This window comes from Athene noctua, chromosome 4 (assembly GCF_965140245.1).
Source record: "Athene noctua chromosome 4, bAthNoc1.hap1.1, whole genome shotgun sequence".
NCBI lineage: Eukaryota > Metazoa > Chordata > Aves > Strigiformes > Strigidae > Athene > Athene noctua.
The window spans coordinates 53,763,216-53,786,106 of record NC_134040.1 but is presented as its reverse complement, the minus strand read 5'-3'; the positions used below and the strand labels follow the sequence as shown (position 1 = coordinate 53,786,106).

General features: G+C 40.8%; 1 protein-coding gene across 20 annotated transcripts in view; it reads right to left on the bottom strand.

The window, feature by feature from the left end:
• Positions 1 to 22,891, bottom strand: part of ADGRL3 (adhesion G protein-coupled receptor L3) — a 529,795-nt gene that overhangs the window by 326,308 nt on the left and 180,596 nt on the right. For 19 of the 20 annotated variants that reach the window (XM_074905383.1, XM_074905366.1, XM_074905365.1 and 16 more), the window contains one exon: positions 18,798 to 19,044. In XM_074905383.1, the coding sequence (XP_074761484.1) occupies positions 18,798 to 18,852 (55 nt within the window). In that variant the 5' untranslated portion in view covers positions 18,853 to 19,044. Of the gene's footprint in view, positions 1 to 18,797; positions 19,075 to 22,891 lie in introns of those variants that run through there. The other variant, XM_074905368.1, reaches the window with a different exon arrangement.

Here is a 22,891-nt window from a genome sequence, read left to right as displayed (position 1 = left end):
AACTCAGGTTAAAAAAGATGCAGGTGATGCCTCCAGAGAAGTAAGCCTCTCTTCACTGTCCACAACCCTTAGCACACAACCATGATTTTTATTAAGTTAATGAGTAGCATGAATCTCACAAGAAGCAAACAGGAAAGCAAAACAAAGCCTACGGTGAGAGAGAACTTCATAGCCACACGCACATCACTACTTGTAGTCACCCAAGTCATATTCTTATTTTTTAGAGAAGCAGAAACTTTAAGCCATGTCTTCAGAAGGCTCCATGCACTAGATTGAGGGCAATACAAAATTTTAATTTTTAAACAGAAGTTGAAAGCCTAAGAAATAACTTATTTCTATACAGTAGGTCTTTTAAGAAAAAACACTAAATATCTCAAGGCATGCTGCAAAATATCACAAGATATAAGTCAATGATGACAACTTCAGAGATGCAGGAGATGAGCTTTTTCTGCCTAACACATGGTAATTTTTTTTTTTTATTTAAATAGTCTAGTCACCAAAAAGCAGTTCTGAAATCATCAAATACCTTCTGGAAATTTATTTTGAAACAATCTAGGAGAACGTTAGACTGAAACTTTATTTAAAAAAAAAATCTAAAAGGGAATATAAAACATTTCAATTTGGACTCATCATGAAATACAGTTTAATCTGAGCTGCTTTTAGTCAAGAATTTTCCTCCTGGTTAGAAGCTTCCCCTTAGTTAGAAAATTTACACCCCCACAAATGATTTAAAAGAAATAACTATTTTTCTTCTTACATAGCTCAAATTTCTGGCCTGGCCATCAAACGTAAAAATCCCATTTTTTCATGTGGGTTTCTTCTCCATCCACTGAAGGCAAATGAACCGTAAGAGGTTTCCAGGAGCCTCACAATGATACAGAGTTTCCTTAAGGAGCACATATTCAATATGTCTCCACCAAACTCAGCCAACAGCTGGCTCTGATGGGAAAAAAATCATGCTGCAGTAGGAAAAATGTCAAACCTCAAAATAGGAACTCTTTGGTTGGTGGTTTGGTTTGTTGTTTTTTTTTTTTTTTTTTTAAATCATGAGTCAAGTGAATTAGTCTCTCTGAAAGTTTTCAGCATTTTCATAGAGTTTCTTTAATGTCAAGAGTTTCAGAAACTATCTGCATCTTAACAGGAATCTATGTGTGTACACTGTTTGTGATGACTATCCTGCTTGCTATTAAACTAGCTGATACAAATTAGTTAAATACTTAGTAAGAGCCATTAAGGGCAGATCTTGCTTAAAACAAATATTTTTCCTGGATTTCTTCTTGGACATACCCTAAGATCATTCTCCACAGAGGTGGGAAGGGAACAGGGGATAGCTTAAAGTTTAGCAAGCACTGGTATGCAATGAACAAAAAGGTTGGGTTTAGCCATTTTACTGTTCCTTGGGGAATAGAATTCCCGATACCATATGCCTCTCTCATCTCTAGCGATGCACACAAAGACCAGCTGTTGCTCCTCTTTAGATACCACTCTTACACCCCTCTATTCACCAGGCAGAAAAGGATCACCTAAGGCAAGGAATGACGCCAAAATAAGTGTATTTCTGAGGACTGCCTCCTCAATTTATCATCATCCAAGACCAGTCAGAGAAAGTAGGCAGCCCATTTAGAAAATGAATGGATTAATCAACACTCTGAGCCTAGGTGAAAAGGGAGAGAGATTGCCAGGGTACAAGTGTTTTACAGTTCTTTGCCTCCTCCCCTCCCTGGAGATCACCCAAGGAGAAAGCACCCAGTGATCAAGAAGGGTCCCATATAAAGCACACCATGATGTGCTCAGAAATCGATCCCCATTCAGCACCCATTTCTGCTGCAGCTGTGCAGAAGCATCCCCAAAGGCAGATTTACAGCATTACTGTGACAATTCCTTGCTTCCCTCTCATAGCTAAGTGACCTTTGGGAGAGATTGTAGCTGAAACCACGGTTGTGAGAAATTACTCTGTGTTAGGAGCGTTAAGACACACAGACGCCTATTCCCTCCTCAAATTCTTCAGTCTAACTTCTGCTTTTCACTTATTAAAATACCACTTGTATCTACAAGTGCCAACTCTGAGGTTTCAGTAGATATCATGTAAGAATACTACATTGTTACCAAAAAAGGAGAGCTGCCCACATTTCAGACACATTCACGCAGATCCCCCACGTGAAGCCATCAAGTGGAAACCACAGCATCCAAAAAAAAAAAAAAGAAAAAAAAAATCTAATGGAGAAATGTTTACAGGGAAGATAAAATAGTTGATCGCACCACCACCACAAAGCAGATGGAAATAGCAACAAATGACAGAAAGCAATAGATGTTGGCACAAGAAAGATTAAATGAAATGAAAAATGAAATGTACTTAGACGGTACCTAGCCTGCAAGGATGTTGTGCTAGATAATCTACAATTATCCAGCAAGCAGTCTGTGGCTCTTAAGGCTTCAGAGTACAAGCATGATGAAGTTATAGCACCTCAGCAGCGGGGGATGTTTAGTCAGATTCACCATGCCAAGGACACTTGGATTTTAACATTTCACATTTTTTCTTTTTGCCTTTGCAAATTTAAGCTTCTACTAGCATCTGAATTAAAGGTGGAATAAAATACAATAGCGCAGGATAAAAACACTCATAGTACCAAGCATATCCATGAGGTATACAGCACACCAAGTGTCTGTGTTGCAAATCAATGTTGATACATTCTACACACATGAAATTTAAGGCATTCAAGTTATGATTCAAAAGGAATACAAAATCAGTCTCAAAGAATGTTATTCTGTTTCTATTTTACAAATATTCTTTTTTAGTGTTGCCAATTACTCTGAAAATTTCCATATGATCTTCTGAACAGAAAATGGGATTTATCTGGAAAAAAAATATATGCTGTGTATAAATACATTATGATACTTGGAAAAAAAAAACTTTAAAAAAAATCAAAGCCTGGGAGGGATTATTTTTTGACAAATACAAGAACTAAAGTATCAGTTTACTGCTAATTCACTGTGCTGCAAACTCCCACCCAAACGCAAATAAACCCTGTGTCCTTTAGGTCAGATAAATGAAAATAGCCTTTACAACCTTCTACCAATAAAAGGCATCTGTCAAATTTGCAATACAGAGATGAAAAGCATTTGAAAGTTAAATCTGAAACCCCAGACTGAAACAACACTGTGCTTTAATTTAAACACATTACACTGCACGGTTGTTATTAAGCTCTTCATTCACAGTGTAATTTAAGTGCCATTTTGATATTCTGTTTGAACAAAGAGGTGTCAAATTAAGGAAACTGGTGTCAAGTCCAGAAACTTTGTGAAAATGAAGGCCTATCTGTAATAGCACCCTATAAGGTTTCATTTCAACAGCATCGTTATGTAATTTTAATGGTGCCGTAGCATTTGCCTCACAGACCCCCTACTCTATGAAGGCTTCCAGAGCATCCTTCTGCTCAGCTTTGAGTGCTGTTGACAGATTACATGTAGTCAGAAGCTGATTCTATGAAACAACTTGTGCCGTAACAATCATGTGAAGCACATGGCTGTATGAAGCCTCTGTCGTGCTAGACTGAACCTGCCTAGTTACACCGACAGCCCCACATTGCCCTTAACGCTGACTTTTGACATTCAAGGTCAGAGAAGCCTATGACCCCTACAGTTCTCCTCAACTTTGCTAATGCTGAGAAGAGGAAGTTCAGCCAGCAGATGCCATCCACACAAGGAAGCAGGCAGGCAGCAATGAATCAACAGCATACCAGAAAGGATGATTTTTTTGCTTGTTTTGGCTTACTATTCAAGGATATTGAAGCTAATATGAGCTTGTAGACTATGTCTGCTGGACAGTAGATCTAACCACTTTGAGTTGTTCATTTGGAACCCTGTCTGGCAAAAAAGACAGAGAGTATAATTCAATTTCTGCAAGTTTCATGAAAGTGAGCAGCCCAGCAGTGCAGACAGACCCTACTAGCTTCTCCAGCAAAGGAAAAACCAAAATAGAAATTAGTCTCCATTATTTCCTTTGTCCTTGAAACAAGCTATCATTTCAGAATGATGAAGTTTAACTAGTATCTCCCCCAAGAACCACCACAGAAATCTTTTTAGACTATTTCCTAGAAGTAGAGACAGACATGTTTTCTGACTTTACAAGGTTTTTTGCATTGGACTCAGGTATGTTAGGAAAAGAGTTTCTTGATGTCAATGTATGATCTGCACTGAAGTTGGAAGAGTTTAGATGCTTTCTTATGTTCCTTTCTTCCTGCTAAAGGGATAGATTGCATGTGCCATGCCAACAATCTCAGACATCACATAACTTCTTAGTCACATAATAAATTATTCACTACAGCTCTCTATCTGAAAGGGAGTCAATTAGTTAACTGCCCATCAATTAGTACTCAGCAAGGAACAATACGAAGAGAGGAATTGTTCTGAACAACACATCTCTTGAAACAAAGAGCATGCTTTTAAACCAGAAACCTGTGTTCAAGCCAGTATTTTGCTTCACTGAACATCTATTTTAATACACAGTTGTATTTGCTAACAAGACACCCTGTTGACACCTATTCAATCCTGACCCACCTTGGCATGACAGTCTTGTGTGTTCTGCAGGGTTCAAGTGAGTGCTCAGATATATTAAGAGCATACTAATGCAATGTATTTGAGGGCACAAAGACAAAAGCTTTGTTTCCCAGAACAAAGTCTGAAGGGCAGCATCCCCTTGAGGACCTCACAAACAAAGTCACCCTGGAGACAGTCTCTGAGGAACACTGACAATTCTCCACAGACAAGATGATCTGCTGGGTTTGGTATTTTGGGGGGTGGGGGTGGCGCAGGGGAATGGATGTTGGGTTCTCTGTGGAAGGGATAAAGTTGATTATATTGTTTGTAAGTTATACAGGATCTTTATAGTGAAACAAGCCCTTCACTCCCTCTAATAAGTATACAATAACATCATTTTACTGCCATGAAGTACATAGCTTTCACAGTTCATTCACTTTACTTTCTTTGCATGATTTTCTCCAAAACTTTGCTTTAAACTCTATAATCTAATAAAAGCAGAAATTGATCAAACCCTCCCCTCAAAAATTAAGGAACTTGTAGTGTCTGCATACATGGTCTTCATTTTGCACGGCTTAACTTAAAACGGTCAAGTCTGGCACCTCTTCTCTTAGCCTGCTGAGGGAAGAGTGGGTCACCCCAGGAAACACATTTCAGTCAAGGAAGGTGACCAGAAGAGAACACCACACATACAAAGCCATGGGGCTTCCAACTCACAGCAAACTCTGAGTCAAATACATTTTATTTTTTTACCTTGTCAGAGCCACATACTCCGCTTCATAAAGATTTCCCTAGACTTCCCCAGAAAAAATACCATTGCTGTGACTCTTCCCACAGCTCTAACTAGCATTACTGTTACTTTCCAGCTCTAACTAGCCCTTTCCCCACAGCTTTAACTAGCATTTTTATTACTTTCCAGGTAGTTTATCTGGCTACTATGTACCTCATACATGTATTTGGCTTCACACATAATGCTGTAGCAGTTTAAGCATTATTACTGTTTAACCACCAATAAATATATTTATAAAAACTAAGGAACATTTGGCAGCTCTGCAGTTACCACCTCCATAAGATAGTTACATTGCCATACCCCAGTGTAAAACCATTTAAAAAAAAAAAAAAAAAAAAAAAAAACAAAAAACCCACACACTGTGGTGAAGTGTACTAAAATGGTCTTGGCACAAGAATGGGTTGTGAGTCTCTCAGAGGTTTCTACCTCACAGCTCCCATTGACTTCAGTTTACCCTTTTTAATGTACTGCATTTTCATGAGTGCTAGTCAGACTGATCCCATCTCCTTTATCAACTTTTCTGTGCCCTAAGCTCGTCCTTCCTTAAGCTTCTTACCGTAACAGTGTTCCAGAGTGATACTGGACATGCCAGCCCTCCTCAAAAGTTGTTCGTGATTGTATTATGCCAACTGGCCAATGAGGGATAATGAAGTTCAACATGTCAGCACTTCCTCAAGAGCTAGAGAATTTCACATCTGTCATATTTACTATCCAAAAAGAGACTGTATTTGTGCAAGGGCCCCAAGAAAGGGTTGTCACCAGATGTTCCACAGCTGAGAGTCTGCATAGCCTCAAGACATAAGGCTAATCAGTGCAGACCCTAAATAATTGTTACTATGCTTTTCAAGAACTACTGGCTGCTTAGAAGGGAAAGACCACAATTCAACACCCTAGTGAGAGAAAGGCAAGAAAGGCTCAGATATTACATGGGTGAATGAGGGAGAGCCAGCATTACTAGGGCAAAGAGCACATAGGACAAAACATGAATCCACAGCAAGCCAGGCATCAAAATTGAGCAGTCCCACCTTCTGCGGCCTGCTAGGAAGTTTTTGGCACCAGTGCTAAAAGTTATGGCATACAGCAAATAATCTGAAACATTTGGGCTTCTACTAAACAGGATTCCTGTCCCCATTTTTAATTCATTTCCCCAAGGACACTAAACAGAGCATACAGGTTCACCCATTTTATGCCTCATCTCCTCCGTCTTATTGTCTTCCACCCCTTTAATCTAAGGCTCCTGTGAATTCAGGTGCACAATCTGAAACAAGGATTGTAGTTGTCAGGATGCAAGGATGTGCTTATAGAGTCTCGGGGTTACTGCTCTGTGTCCAAAGTGATAGAAATGCTAAGGACATGACAAAGTAGCTTCTCACAAATAAGAGCCCATCAGCTCCCAAAGTTTTGATCCAGACCTGTTTTGCCAGACACAAACGAAAAGGTAAGCAAGTACTTTATTTTCATTTTTTTTATGACTGTCTGATACTGTAACACATGACTTCCAAGCACTTTTCTCAGCAGGGCTCAGAGACTCTAAGGTGTCTGCTGATGGTACAAATTCATTATGTATTTGGCATCTGACCAAGAGGCCACATTTTATTTTTTTTTCCCCCAATCAAATTAAGGAAAACAACTAAACGTTATTAGATTTCCTAGTCCTCAGAATTCCCCCAGAGTAACACCTAATAGTAAAAATTTTAATTGCATATGCCTATAAGATTACAAATAGCGGTGACAGGCTAGATTTCAAGATATGTCAATGAAATGAAGGCATGTTAAAAGTTCCTTGCAGAATTCCGAGTTTAGACAGACCTGCTCTCTATAAGTTTATTTATATATACAGTGTGAAAATTATATTTAAAGCGCGCACACACACGCATAAATATATATATATAAATACACACAAAAATAAACTCAGTGACCTGGATTTTTCTACAACTATTACAAGTAGGCATTCTTCCCTGAAACATACTACAAATTACACACACAGAGAAGTGAGCAGCAATGCTGGCAAAATATTGTTTTAAGTGATAAATAGGGACTTGGCCATGAATCTGTCTTGCAAAGTAGAGCCGTGCCTCCGCTGGTGAAATAAATGGGATACCTGCTTGCAGGAACGCCTGTCAGCACCAGTGCTGAATGCTCCCTTCCAGCAGAGGAGCAGACCTATTAGGGAAAGGAAGATGATACATTTTGAGACAGGCATGGCAAGCAGCAGCTGACAGTTACTACCAGCCCTCGGCTTTGTGGAGCACCACCCTGGTTTTCCCTGCCTGCAGAGACACTGCCATGTGGGTTTGTTCATCCACACCTTGAACTGCAAAGGAGCTAGATCTCCCAGCCCCACTCCAACTGGAGGCAACTAGCACAGCCAGTCTACCTGACTTGCTTATACACCAACATGCACATTTCCCCCCTCCACTCCACTAGAGAGAGGAGTATTAAACACAAGACTGACATAGCAAAGCTAGTTCTTCTTGTCATCTGCTCTCCTGATACTAAATCAACTCTTAACAGTCTCCAGCATTTCAGTAATAGAAACAAAACTGCAAATTAAAAATTGCAGGCAGATCTTCAGCAACAAGAGCTGCAGAGGGGGAAAAAATAGTTTTAAAAATTCTCATTTAAATTAGCAGCACTGATGAATGCTAATTGTTCCTAGAAGAGTTTGAATGGGAAGAGTCTTCCAAGAGAATACGTAGTACTGTGCAGTACTGCAGCTCTCGGGGCAGGGGAACAACCCACAACCTGGTCAACTCACCGCAAGCACTAGGATTTGAGAGAAGATTATGCTAAAACAAGCCCAGGATACAATCTCTTCCATATTACACTTCAGCTTTCCCCAAAATAACCCCTCTGGGCTGAGCAGACCAGATTCAAAGTGCATTTACATGGAATCACTAGAGTCTGATCCAAATTTCATGGCAAGTTAAAGACTCAGTATCGAAATGCCATTTATTTATGGCTCCACATTCTGGAGATTTAAGAACAACCGACAATGTGACTGAGCTTCTAAAAATCCATCAGGCATCTCACTTTCTACAAATTACGGCATAAGAGGGAGTGATGATACCCGAATTACACATTTCTAGCCCTTACCTCTTCTTCTGCCTACTCTAATGCACAGACTGACTGGGAAGGATCTTTAGCATCCATAAATCTTACGTAAAACAAACTCACATCTCATGATGTGTAGCAAGGCACCCAACGCTATCAGGCACTGCAGAAAGCAGCCCAATATGGTAAAGCACAAGGAATGATATAAAAGTAGATGTTGCTCTGATTACAATTCCTTGAGTTTATGGTATGCATTCAATATTGCACCGTAACTGAAAACCCACCAGCCCAGTCCTACACTCTCTGTGATAGGCAGATTGCAGCATCTGTGTGGTATTGCATAAAAACCCACTGAGCATCCCACATCTTGGAGCAGATTCATAAGAGAACAGAGATAGTCCTGCTAGGCACTGGGAGGATATTTGGGGGAGCTGCCTAGCACCAAATAATTTCCTGGAATCGGAAAAATTCAAAGTGGGGAAGAGCTTCTGAATTCTCCAACATGCTTTTAATTTCTTCCCTTCCCAGATCGTCTTTCCCAGATGAGTTGCTCATTGAGCAGCAGGAAATCTCTTCCAAATTAAAATAAAACCACATTACCAAACAACACAACCAATTCAAGAAATCACGATCACTGAAGGAACCAACTGAACAACTGCGAATGTGCCGTGGGGTAATAAACATCAGATGGCTCTAGGATTCATTTAACATGACTGTAGAGTTGATAAAATGGTTGTTATTTTTTTTCTAGGGAATCAGCAGTTTTATTTGCAATAAAGAGCTTCTGCTTGCTGTTCTTGTTGGGCCAAGGGTGCTCTTCCTAACAGAGGAAAACAGCAGATTTGCCCAGATCTTGTGGGAGCAGGTTAGCAGCAACTGAGGAGGCGGTGCGATAATGAAGGTGGCCATAATTCATTCCCTCACTCTCACTCTTTTCTCATTTTAGCTTAAAGCATGCGCCCAGCTGAAATGGATGAGAGAACTAGGGCCAGACAACCCTCACAAGTAAGTTTTTTTTTTCTCTCCAACTCCAATGCTTTAAGTATAGTTAAAGTTATTAAGAAGAGAAAAAGGAGTGACATCCCATTTGTGTGCATATTCACATCCAGAAAGGAGGTGTTACAGCTGCATGGGAAGGATGGGCACATCAAGTTTTTGTGCTTTCAAAATCTGGGCATGGCTTCCTACCTGCATTGCTGGAAAGGGAGGCTCAGCCCTAGCACTATGCAGCTATAATTTGGCTCTGAAGCTGTCTTCAGGTCCTCCACTTCTCCAAGTACTGAGGAAGAGATTACAGCCTCATCCATCAAACCCCTTCACACAGCCCAGAACAGCAGGCTCTCTCCAAACCTTGGTAGCTGCCTGTCATATTCGCCACAAAAAAGCTTTATCTGGAAGTTCAGCATTAACAAAGTATTAGGTAGAATTCGCAATTAACCAAATAGATCTCAATTTTCCCATTCAGGTATTACCACAATAGGTGAAAGCAAACAGGGAATGGTAGGCAATTATCATCCCTATTCACTGGGATGATGAAAGGGAAGCTGCCCACTTCTGCTGCTCTTTCTCTACTGCACCAGCCTTATTCAACCTCAGCTTCCTCCAAACCAGTCCCTTTGGAGTATCCTACATGTCCTAGACAACAGGGGACAAGCTGTCTTCTCAAGGGCAGAGGTAGCTGCAGATGTGACAATATTCCTGGTGCAGCATGGTACCTCTGGGTATTGGCTAAGGGACACCTGTACCTGTATTAGTCAGCTTTGACCCACTACATTTTTCAGTCCCGATTGCTTAGGATGACTAACTCCAAAAAGACATATAAAAAGATTATTCCGATGTATTTATTTGGAAAAGTCATGCAGGTTTTTTTGGTTGGGTGGGCGTTGGTTTTTTTAAAGGTTTACATTCAAAACCAAACCATAATAATTATATCACAGATTTATTGCTTACATGGAAATTTACCATTGTTTTTTACTGGGCCACTACAATATTCCTAAGATCCAGATATTCAACAAAAGTGAAACAGCCCTGGCTCCATTAATATCCTGATCAGCTACAAGTTGCTGAGAGCACAAGTAAAACTTACTCCAAGAGCAAGTTCCTTGGAAGAATCCACTTTTAATAAATATTGCTCATTTATTCTGTGCTTAGTTATGACAAGGAATAGTTGGGAACATGGCTATCTAACAGTGCTGGCTAGCCAGGATTAGTGAAGGAGAGCCATCAGGATCAGTGTGCATGAATAAACTCAACATCCTCCTGAATCCCAAGAGAAAGAGACAGCCAGGCATTGCCCTAGAGACCCTGTCATCTCAGTGAATGATGTGCCAAGTACATGGCTGCTCTTCATTAATTTCTTCAAAAACAGCTCATTGGGAAGAGGGTTTTATCCTGATAACCGTTAAGCAACCTTAACTGCATGAGCTTTGCCTTTTGTCTTCAACAAAAGAGTATTAGAGGTTTGTAGAAAGACAAAGAAATATTGAGAAAATTGTTTAAGGCATTCCTTTTGTTTTTCCTGTCCAGTACCATCCAAGCCACTTTCCAGGTTGGCTTATTTTTCCCAACAGACTGCAGAACAGACATACCAACTGGGTCCCTCTGGTCTCTTCCACACTGCCACAGACAACCCATCTTCTCTATTCATTGAACGCTCACTAGGACTGAAAGCAAACATAGCCCTAATGAGTGTCTGGTGTGTGCACTTGCATAGCCTGAACCGGAAAAAAATCAGATGGCTCAAGAGATGGTTGCGAGCTAAGGTTTCCAGAGCAAATCAAGACCAGGTTAGGAACAAATAAGCCTAGTCATCCTTCTTAGCAACTGCCTGGCAGCTGATATGAAACAAATAGTTACAGTTAGGTCAGTTTTTCAGACAGTACATGTCAGTACCATAACACCCATTCATTACCTAGGGTTAGTAACTGCACAAATATATTTTCAGGATTCAGCAAAACTCTTCATCTCACAAAGCTACTTACCCCTCTTTGTGGCAAGATCTGTGTTGTATTTTTCAATCCTGTTTTTCAAAAAGTAACGTTTCTTAAAGAAGTTCACTAACAGAAACATTTTTATAATCACAGTAAAATATAATGGGAACTAAATTATGGTACATTAATTCACACTTAGCTGCACAGAGGCCATTTGGCCTTCATCTTTGTGCCTGAATGTGCTGGGCGTGAATTACTACACTGTAATTCACATGCTGTCACATCTTAAGGCTTAATAAACGCTTAAAAAAAAAAAACCAAACCAAAACCCAAACAGAGCACCCGAAGTTGGTTACTAGAGATCAGAAACTAGTCTTGCAAGGAAACAGTTACAAATGAAACAAGCATTGGAGGTTACAGGCCTGCAGGGTAGCACAACTCCCTCATTCCTACTGCTTTGAGAGCAAGCACATTTCCTACTGCTGTAGCTCAGAAAGAAATCCACATGTCATGCTGCTGTATGTCATGTGTGTTAGGAAGCCTATAGGAAAGGATAAATTCCATGCATTAATTTGGGCCCTAGACACCAGCTGCCTTCTATGGTTCAAATCCTATAGAGCTCCAGCTTCATTGTAACTAAAGCTGTGCTGATCGCAAAGGGTTGCATGTCCCAAATAAAGCATGCTTTGGTACTAATGGCAAGTGAAGACAGTATCTCGTTTCCCTCCCTAACAGGAAGATGCTATGAGCAGACACACTTGCCAAACACTGAATTTAAAAAAAAAATAAAAATAAAAAAAAAAAATCAGAAAATCCCTTTAAAATCTCCTTCCTTATTTAGTGTGATATTCAGACATGAAAGAAGTGGGTCTGCACACAGACCTCTGCACTGCTTAATGGCTTAAACAAGAATTAAACGGTGTATAGAGTCTTTGTAAGGTTGAATTTCACCCTCTATCGGCTTATAGATTGGTCAGTCATCAGATGACGAACTAAATACTCCCAATTTTAGTATATTGCTGCTAATGAAAGCACTGTAGTATATACATTAGAACAGCCACCCCTTTTTATCAGGAAAAACCTTCCTCGATCATTTGTTCCACTACGGAAAAGGTGGCACGGCTGCAGGTAATATAAATTGCTAAGAATAGCAAATATTATAAATATTTCAAGGATGATTAATCTTTTAAAACAATGAAGTTAGGCAGAAGCCTGGAAGTCAACTTGGCTATTTCACAACTAATAAAACATGTCTCTTGTATTTCATTTTGACTATATAAAGAGTATTGTAGTAAAAGGCAATTATCCACCATTCACTAGCTAACATAACACTTGTAGAAGTATAAAAGAAACACAGTATGTATTTTAAGCAGTGACAGTATTTCCACTGTATTAAAATAGTAGTGAGGCAAATGTTCAGCTCACATTAAACAGCACTCTGTCACCAAGGACCAGCTTGCTCGCATCATATATTCCCCCAAGAAAGATAATGCTGCTTGCTTTAACAGAATCATTGTCACCAGGCAACTACCAGTGCTGTTCAGTAATAAATATTTCCACTGTTCCCACAGAAACTGGCTCGGCATCTGGACCTGCTAATGCCTAGAGAGATCAGCTTGACCTCTGAACGCCATCTTTTCACAAAGACAGAGCCCTCCCTCACCATAGTTGTCTCCCAGAAACATCATGAAGATGGCGCAGAAGCACAGAAGGTAAGAAAAGGACATCAGACAAGGCTCTCTTCCTTGCAGCTGCAATGACTGGAAAGGACTTCAAATTTCATTTTCTGCTCTGCAAACAATAAATTTGTTCAGTCCCATCTTGAACAAATTCTTATACAGAGAGACAAGATGGCACTCACCCCTAAATGCAGGAAGGTCACTTTACAACTATGCCACGAATCTGCAACTCATTTTCTGGAAGTTCAGAATTGGGCCAGCATCAATGGTAGCCCTGCCAGTTTGGTGCTGCCAAGTGTCAGTAGTAGGCCTTAAGTTTCATAACAATACCAGGGTCCGGGCCTTGTCAGAACAAGAACTTATTTTAGCTTAAACTTAGCTCCATCTCCAAAGTTATTTAAGAAACCTTTGCTGCACTTGCACCTTGCTCTAGGATCAGATGACTCTTGTCTAGTCTGTCCTAGCTGTAATAGCAAACCTACTCTAATGTCAGATACCTATTGTTTGTCCTGTAATTTCAGCCAGGTTTTGGGTATATTATTGCCTAACTTGTTCTGGCTTCAGTCTTGCTTAGCTTTCGGCAAGTGTGTGGTTCTAGTCCAAAAATCACATCGTATATCAAGAAAAAGATTAAGAAACCTAAGTAATCATGGCAATGACTAACTAACCCCATGGATCATCAAGAGGGAACAGTCTGCAACTCATTAACAGAGTTAAAATATATAAAAAATAACCTCAGGCAGCTGCAAGACCAAGGAGGAACCAACCCCCTCACAACTGACACCCCACTTTGCCCAAGCAGGAACCAGGATGCTGACAACTCACTCTCACGACACAATTGCAGGGCAAAAGTTTAGCATCAGAGGAAACAGGAAGATTGCCATGCCTGTTGACTTTACTGCATTTATAACTATCTCCAACAGAAACTAGGCAATTTGGATTATTCCTTTAATCTGATAATAGTGTTGTCCATTTTTGGATTAGGCTGTTAAAGCATTAGAGTAACAACAACAAAAAAATAATCATTCTTCACTGCCCATCATGAAATTATGCACACAATACAATCCTTAAAATAATTTTCAATTAAATAATAATAAAACAATCCGATGGAATGATACAGATCTTTGTATACAAGAGGCCTTCAGCTCTTCTCCAAAGCCTAGAATAAGTTACTTGTTTGGAGACATGAAACATTTCACCCCACAGTGACCATTATGGTATCCTTCCTATCCTGCTCTTAGCAGCATGCAGTTCCTGAATCCTTTTATCTCCATTATTATTTTTGTCCAGCAGTCTGGAAGTTTTAAATCTCAACTCTCAGTCACACATGAGCATGACAGCAATGTGACAGAGCAGGTGTATGTCTCTCCAGACTTGCAAACTGAGCTGCTGCCTGTCACATCCGTCCCATCTCGGGTGAACTTTGACAGTGTTCATTTGTGGGTAAAGAGAAATCTGCTTTGTTTAGGGTCAAGGGGGAAAAGGCTAAGGAAGATAAGAACAGCTGCTCATTCCAAAAAGTGCCTCCGGGAAATCCACCCCGTTACAGGCAAAGACGATCAGTTTGCTCAGGTGTACATGGAGGGATACAAGCCAAGGAGCACTTTCCTGGGGTCCAAGTCTTCAGATGCTTTGAGAAAAGCTTTCAAATGGGGGCCAAATAGATGCAGGGGTGCAAAAGCCCCGTCTATAACAAAGTCCTTGCAAAGGATAACAGAGCCTTTGTTTTTGTTGTTGTTGCTGGTGTTGTGTTGTTTTTTTGTTTGGTTTTATTCTCTGATATTTTTACTTTCTATTTTGTATGATTCTCTAATTTTGTATAACAGGTTTAGTTTTATCCAACAGATGGTTTTACAGGCTTTGCCTGAGCTTCGGATAGCTTTCTGGGGGGCTTCCACACTGGTCTGAGTTCTGCTGTCCATGCAAGCTGTAAATTATTTTCCAGTCAAGTGAAGGGCAACAGTAAAGAAACCATCCACTACTCAAATCTGCTATTACCTCAAATATTTCACATGGTTTCAGGTTTTTGTGAGCTATGATCAGAGCAGTCCAAGTAAAACCAGCCTGTACAATGTCTGTGCATTTAGGATACAACAGATTAACATCAGCACCAAGAAACTGCAACGATTCATGACTTTTTCCCCTTTCATTATTTCTACAGCTTATCAACAAGATGACATTGTATCAGGGCAGTATCCTAGAAGATTACTTTTCATCTTGCAGATCTCTGAAGTCGTACACCCTTTGACTCCACACCTATCATCACAACCCAAGTCACACAATATACTCCAAGAAATGAGATAGCTAAAAAAAGAAAGCCCTCTCAAGAAACCCCAAAACAACAAAAAAAAATCCCAACAAATTTATGAGATAACTGGCCTAAGAAATCTTGTCTGTAACGTAGCTACCACTACAGATGAAGAAACTATGTCAGGAAACTCAAAAAGGGGAATGAGATGCAGCAAGGTCAGTCAGTAGAAGTAGTTTGTGTCAACTCTGACAATCACTACAGGGGACAGGAGTTGTTCCAGCCCATGAAACAGGAACTCAAATGCTTGAGTCAAGCATAAAATATGAAAGTTCTCTATAAGAAGTGAAAGGGGATTATTAAAAAAAATAAAATAAGCAGGCCTCAAATGGACTATTTTTATATGTGAAGTGAGGCTGTGGCATGTGTTTAAACATACATATACTGTCTTCAGGCTAGCAGGAACCTCGGCATTGATGCCAGCTTGCCATTCACTTTAGCAGCCTTCTGCAGGTGTTTGCAGGGAAAGGGGCAGCAAGGGAGAGCACCTGAAAGCCATCAGACATTCAGTCTCTGATTTCAAACCCTTGGAAGCCCCATTAGACTATTTATTCCAACCTTTGATACAATTCCGATTTTTATGTGCATGTTCTTCAGTCCCCATGGGAAACTGGATGGGGTTTTGACCGCCCAGTACTAGCTGATACCAAACATACTCATCAAACCTCACATTACACAGCTAAACTGCAATATTCTCCCTTCATTTAATATCAGGAATGTACCACCCCCAAACAACTAGATACATGCTCAGTAACTTTTTTCCCCCAAGAAAAGAACAGGCTAAAGTTTGGAGATGGTAGCTGCATCCCAGCTATCTTAGACATCAAACAGGGAGAACAAACCCAAATCCTTTGGCTAGACCAAATGTCTTCACACTCCACTGTTCAAAGGCAGCTGCGAGCCTCTACTGCACCTTCACTAGCAATTTATAGGGATCAGATAACACATGTGTTGGTTAGATGTGTGATGGTCAGATTTACCACCACCGACTGCTACAAAAAACACACAAAAACTACAAAAGCCACACCCTGTACATTTACTTTGTAGAATATAAAAGGGTAGAAATATTTCCAAGCACCTAATTTTTACGTGACTAGTGTTTGCTCACATGTGGCATGATACAACTCCTATGATACTTGTGACATTTTCATTTACTGCAACTATCAGGCAGAATTTTCCAGCTACAGTGGCATTGTGAGTTTAAAACAGAATTGCCAGAGGCATATTTAAATTGTTAACATTGTTTAATTATAAAGATTTACAAAACATTTGCCATTTAACTTGGTTAAGTTGGAGAAGGATGGAGAGCACCTTTCCTAATAGCTCTTTCATTCCACCCCTATTGCTTGGCTCAGTTTAAACAATCATTCTGATTTTCAAGTCAGCAAGGAGTTTTGCTTGAAGAACGAAGTACAGATAACATTTGTGCCCAAAGGTGTTATAAGTGATATGAGCAGACAGGTTGTGCTCTATAGGTATGTTCAGCCCATTACACATACTTCATTTTTTAACCTCCTTTACTGTAAAATTTTCCTCTAGTGTCTTAGCATGTACACAGTGCATGTAAAACACAAAAAGTCTGATGAATATTTTAAAAATAGGGGCCCGCAGCCTACATACAGAGAGTCACATTATTTACAAACATGCTCCCACTGACCAGTATTTAAAAATTACATCCTTGGTGGAATTCACTTTCCATTTAGGCATCATGAAAATCATGCAGCAAGATTTTTCCAAAGCTCTGCTCTGAGCATTTGGCAACCATCACTGCAAACAGGAGCTCCTAAACCCTTCAGCACTTATGAAACCTGGCAACTTACTTCTGGGGCCTACATTTGGGTTTCTCATATCAAAAAAAACCCCAGGCCTCAAAATCTGACTCCAAAGAATTAAACATGTCAGATTTCACTTAACATTTGCCTGGCTAATAAAAAGACCAAATTTTTCTGCTAGAGTTCTGTATTGGGTTTGTGTGGCAAGGTTCTGGTAGCAGGACAGCTACAGGGGTTGCTTCTGTGAGAAGCTGCTTGAATCTTTCCTAAGTCCAGCAAAGCCAATGCCAGCTGGCTCAAAAGACAGACCTGCCACTGGCCAAGGTCAAGCCTATCAGCAGCAGTGGTAGTACCTCTGGGGTAACATATTTAAGAGGGCAATGAAGAAAACCTGTGCAACAGCAATTGCAGTCAGAGAGAGGAGTGAGAACAACTCTGCAGACACCAAGGTCAGTGGAAGGAAGAGGGGGAGGAGGTGCTCCAGACACCAGAGCAGAGATTCCCCTGCAGCCTGTGGTGAAGGCCATCATGAGGCAGGTTGTCCTTCTGCACCCCTCTGAAGGTTAAAAGCAAGCAGATCTCCACCTGCAGCCCATGGAGGACCCAATACCAAAGCAGGTGGGTGCCCGGAGGAGGCTGTGACCCCGTGGGAAGCCCACGCTGGAGCAGGCTCCTGGAGGACTTGTGGACCTGTGAAGGGAGGAGCCCAGGCTGGAGCAGGTTTGCTGGCAGGACTTGGAACCCCATGAGGGACCCACACTGGAGCTGTCTGTGCCTGAAGGACTGTAACCCATGGGAGGGACCCACACCAGAGCAGTTTGTGAAGAACTGCAGCCCATGGGAAGGACTCATGTTGGAGAAGTTCATTGAGGACCTGTCTCCTGTGGGAGGGACCCCACGGAGTCCCGGAGTCCTCCCCCTGAGGAGGAAGGAGCAGCAGAAACAACGGGTGATGAACTGACCATATATCTTATTTCCCCATCCCCCTGTGCCACTCAGGGGGAGGAGGTCGAGAAGTCTGGAGTAGAGCCTGGGAAGAATGGAGGGGGGGGGGGGGGGGGAGGTGTTTTTAAGATTTTGTTTATTTCTCATTATCCTACTCTAATTTCATTGGTAATAAATTAAACTAATTTTCCCATGTTGAGTCTGTTTTGCTGCACCTAATAACTCCACATTGCTGGCTAGGCTACACAGTGTGACAGGCTAAGGCAACTATACTGATTTTGGTTCTTCTTGGCTCAGGGTCACTGAGATAATGGGAGCCTCCATCTTTCAGCAGAGCATAGAAACATCTACTGCAACGCCTGACATCACAGTCTAATATGATGCTGAGTAAGATCCCACACCCTGGAGCTGTGGCTGAAGGGGAACATGCAGCCCCTTTCTGAGCAGTATTCACAGAGGGAAATTAATTTCCATGCAGAAGCCAGGAGAGACAATCCCAGTGACACACAGCCAACAGAATAGGTTTGAGCATGAGGAAAAAAGTCTGCCTTAACACAGCAGCTAAACTTGGTAACAAAAATGTTTCTGTGTAACCAAAGCTCTGTTTCACAGCTTAACTAGTCATAACATAACCTGGGAATTCAAAGACCTGGGGTGGAAGTAAGGAGAGAAATCAACAACCTGGAAAAAAGACACACCATTAGGTAAAAGATGTAGGCAAAATTCTTGTTTTCTATTCTCTCTTCCCTTCCCATAGGCAAATTTACACCATCTCTCACTCACCATGGGCTAACGGTGTTAAGAGCATTGTGAAGAACAGCAGCTGTGATGACCACATGACTGTGAACGAGGGCTTGAAAGGATCCCAGCAAACGAGGGTTCAAACAAAACAAGGTGAGTGTCCTCCTGCACTTGCTTCCAACACTTCAACTGTTGGCCTTCAATTCACATCCGAAAAGGGGGGAAAAAAACAATAAAAAATAATAATAATAAAAAAAAAATCCCACAACCAGTATCCAGAGTCTGAGACCTACAAATGAGAAAGGAAAAAAAATGTGGTTAGTAAAACAGTAAGATAGGTGTTTTCAATCAAGTCTTGCTGTGTTTCTTTGCTGCCAACAGCTGTAAAGGCAAACGTGTCTCCCCCACCCCCCAGACCTTCATATGTATGCACATTCCAATGTACAACAGAAATTAAAACTTGTCCCTATGCAGAGTGCCAGTTTGTTCATCATTAATGCTCTGCATCCTCTCTCAAAACAGCAGTTTGGAACAGTGATGCCCAGGGGTCCAGAGAGTCCACAGGCTTGAAAGCTGACTAGAAAAAAAAAAAAACAGGTCCTATCCTATGTACATGGGACTTCTAAATAAGGGTGCAACTCTCCTGAAAACGTTTGGATGTCTATAAATCACAAGCCAACAGAAATTCCAGAGCTGAAATGGGTTTAACTGGTGCTTAGGCTCTGTGCTGATCTCTTAAACAGAAATAAGTTTCCACACCAGCCACTTCTTTTCCACCCAAAACCCTCAAATACAAGGGGGTCAAAGAGTAAATGCAAACTCCTGAAAGAGCACACTTGCCAGCATGCTGGCAAGTCAACAAACTGCCAACAAGAAAGGTCACTGCCACTTGGTCTAGGCCATACCTGTGAGCATGTATTAGAAGCAGAGTGCTTTGGGAGAAAACTCAACTGAGAGTTGTGACACAGCTGAACTCCCTGGCCTGCCTCCCTATTCCCTTCAAAAAGAAACCTTTTTTCAACGTATGGAAACACATCCACATCAGCTTGGCTGGTCCCAGTGCAGGGGATAAGACACCCAGACAACAATCCCACTTGTTCTTTAACCTCCTGCACTGTATGTAATTCAGGTGGACACACTGGCCAAAAATTATCTCTGTATACATCTGCTACACGTCCTGAATAACTTTGACAGGAACTGAGCCCAGTGCTTCCCCAGGTAGCTGGGCATTGCACTCTTTTCTGCTAAGACCTTTTACTCCCTTTTGCATTTATCTATGCCTCCACTTTTGAGGCTAACACCAAGATACTAGGCAGCAGAATCAGTAATTAATGGTTTGGGAGCATGTCTGCTGATGATATGCCTAAAAGTCTCTTTATCCCCCCCATCTGAGGTGTCCTGTATGGCTTTTAATACTGAACCTGGACCCTGCTTTGAACCCAAGTAGATCCTAAAAGTCTCCCTTATCCTATAGCTACTTCCATATAGTTAGTGCAGACACCCACTGCTAGTCAAATACTGCTCTGCAGTTATTCACTGTAGGATTAAAAATATTGGTCTCGTCCATCCCACACACTTACAGGAAAGCACGGGGAAAATCTGAACCCATGCTTGAATAGAAACTCTTACTCATTTAATCGGAGAAAGTATTCCAGCTTCCCATCATTTTAATCTCTCAAGAAGGGGCTAGATGGCTACAGTGACTCAAACTTGGCAGGAAAAACACAACTATACAAAGTTAAACCATGGCATCAGTTTGAGACTTTAGCTCTCTGCTGACTTTAAAATGATGATAAAATATGAGGAATTGAAAAGTACTTTACATATCTGTTTCGAACTCCCTAGACTCTGCAGCCTTCACAGCACTGGTCTAATTAAAAAATCTCTCCAAAAAAATCTCTGATCAACAGAAGTTATTCTTCTCTGAGCAGAAAAGCTGTTTTTGCCAACTTTTGTTCTTACCCAAAACCCAGTTTGAGCCAAAAAGCTGTATGAAAAACTGTGCTGCATGCCATTGTGATGTGGGTATATTTCTGAAACTCTGGCATGACAAAGTGGCCTTTGTTTTGCCTCCTATCTTTGCTGATCAACTAAATCAAACCCTGCATTGTTCAGAACCAGTCTACAAGGAAGCTGCATTTTTTTCTGATAAACATATCTGCTTGCACTGCCAAGATTTTTTTTCTCCTGCTCTACTCTCCTCCACAGTCTATCTCTGTAATTCGTTCACTCCAAATGTAACATTTAATTTCCAAAGCTTTTTAGTCACCCCAGTTACAGAGCTGAGAAAAAGTCCAAGGTCAAAAAGCCCAAGGTCAATATACAGTCAAGTGACTTCTTTATAGACATCCTTGAAATTAAAACTTTGCTTGAGCTGGGACTAAAACAGAAGGGTCACTGATAATATTTAAAGCCTGTTTTCCAAAGGGGGAGAAAAACTCATGAATATTTTAAATCATACGTTCTAAACAGCAATCAAGTTTTCCATTTATATTTTAGGAAGCTACCAGTACACACCAAAGTACACCACTGGCCATTATTTATGAGTGCTTTTTCTACAGCATCTTCTGTAGTTTTAGAAGTGAGAAGCTTTTTGTGCTACAAAATTTGAGAAGGCATACAGAGATGTGGGAAGGCTATCCCAACTCAGGTATACTTCCCTGAAGCAAGAGCTCAGGCAGGCAGTGAAGGAATGAAGGTTTGTTTTCTGATTTTTATTTATTTAAATGGAAACAAGTTCTGGTTAATCTAGATCTGTTAGAGATAACATTATGGTGCAGTAAAAGGTTTTTGGGTGTAAATTGAAGAAGCCACAAATTATGCTACCTATCCAGAGAAGGGATAATTGTCAATAAAATAGTTACACAGTGGTCTTTAAAATTGTTTATATCAGTCTATATATTCCTGCATGAGAGGATTCAAGGTTTTTTTTCTATGGTCTCATGGGCTGGGGCTGAATGAACAAAAGGATTCACCTGCCCTCTGCAGAGTCCAAATACTAATTTTGGGAACTAATGCCTTGCAACCACCAGAACCACAAATAAATGTTTTATCCTACTAGAAAGAGCATTATCCAGTCACAAAGCTCCAGCGCAAAACAGAGATGATAGGAGTAGTTCAGCATTATGTACTGTTTACTCTGGTTGTAAATCTGGCCCAACATTCCAAGCCTTACTTTCCTTCCTGCCAGAGTAGAACAAGGCAGGGACACGACCTGTCAGGTTGTGTCTGCACACCCTGGCTGGTACAGCCTTGCCCCTAAGCCTGCTCCTACAAAGACTTCAACATCTTAAGCTTAAGCTCATGCACAAATCTTAACAAATCCACAATGTGTCTGGAGAAAAGCCAAAGCTGTTTAATAACATGGGGCACCACTATATTAACCAAACACATTTTAATGCTACAAAATTCTAGGTAGTTTTGTATTTCATGCAATCAAATAATCATAATCTGCTTGTGAACTGGATATCTGCAGGGGAACAGCTAGATAGGAAAGTAGTGGAAGAATCCTTTTTCTTAATGGTCAAACAACCCCTCTCAAACAGCATTATGACATGCAGAAAGAGGCCTGCAAAACAAAATTCACTTAATCTTTGGATTACCTCCAGGTAAAGTACAGCCAAAGATAAAAACTAGAGCACATATCTGTGAACAATGTTACATCTATTGATGCAAGAAGGGGATATACTCTCACAGTGAAAAATTTAAGGCTTACACTTGACCTAAGGGGTTTAGAAACGAATCACAAAGACAACACAGCCTGCACTGATTTTGAAGAAAGTTCTTCTGCTCACTGACCTTTCTGTCCATAGGGCTACTCCTGACACCCTCATGGTCTGATCTGCTGCCAAGCATCACCAAAACCTAATTTGCACGGTGGCAGTTCCCAAAAATCCAACTCAAAGCAGTACTGACAGAATTGGAGAAAGCCAAAGGAAACTAAGGCCTTGTGATGAAGAGATGAGCAGTGAAGTATTCGTCAAGGCGTTGTTCATAAAAGAGCATTATAGATACACTGACAAACTCAACATCTACCCAAGTCTGTTTCTTCAGCAGTTGATGTCAAGCAGCACATGGAGCATTTTCTGAGCTCATCTGTCAACGGTGTACAAGGAGGGTGAAAAAGAAAAGGAAAC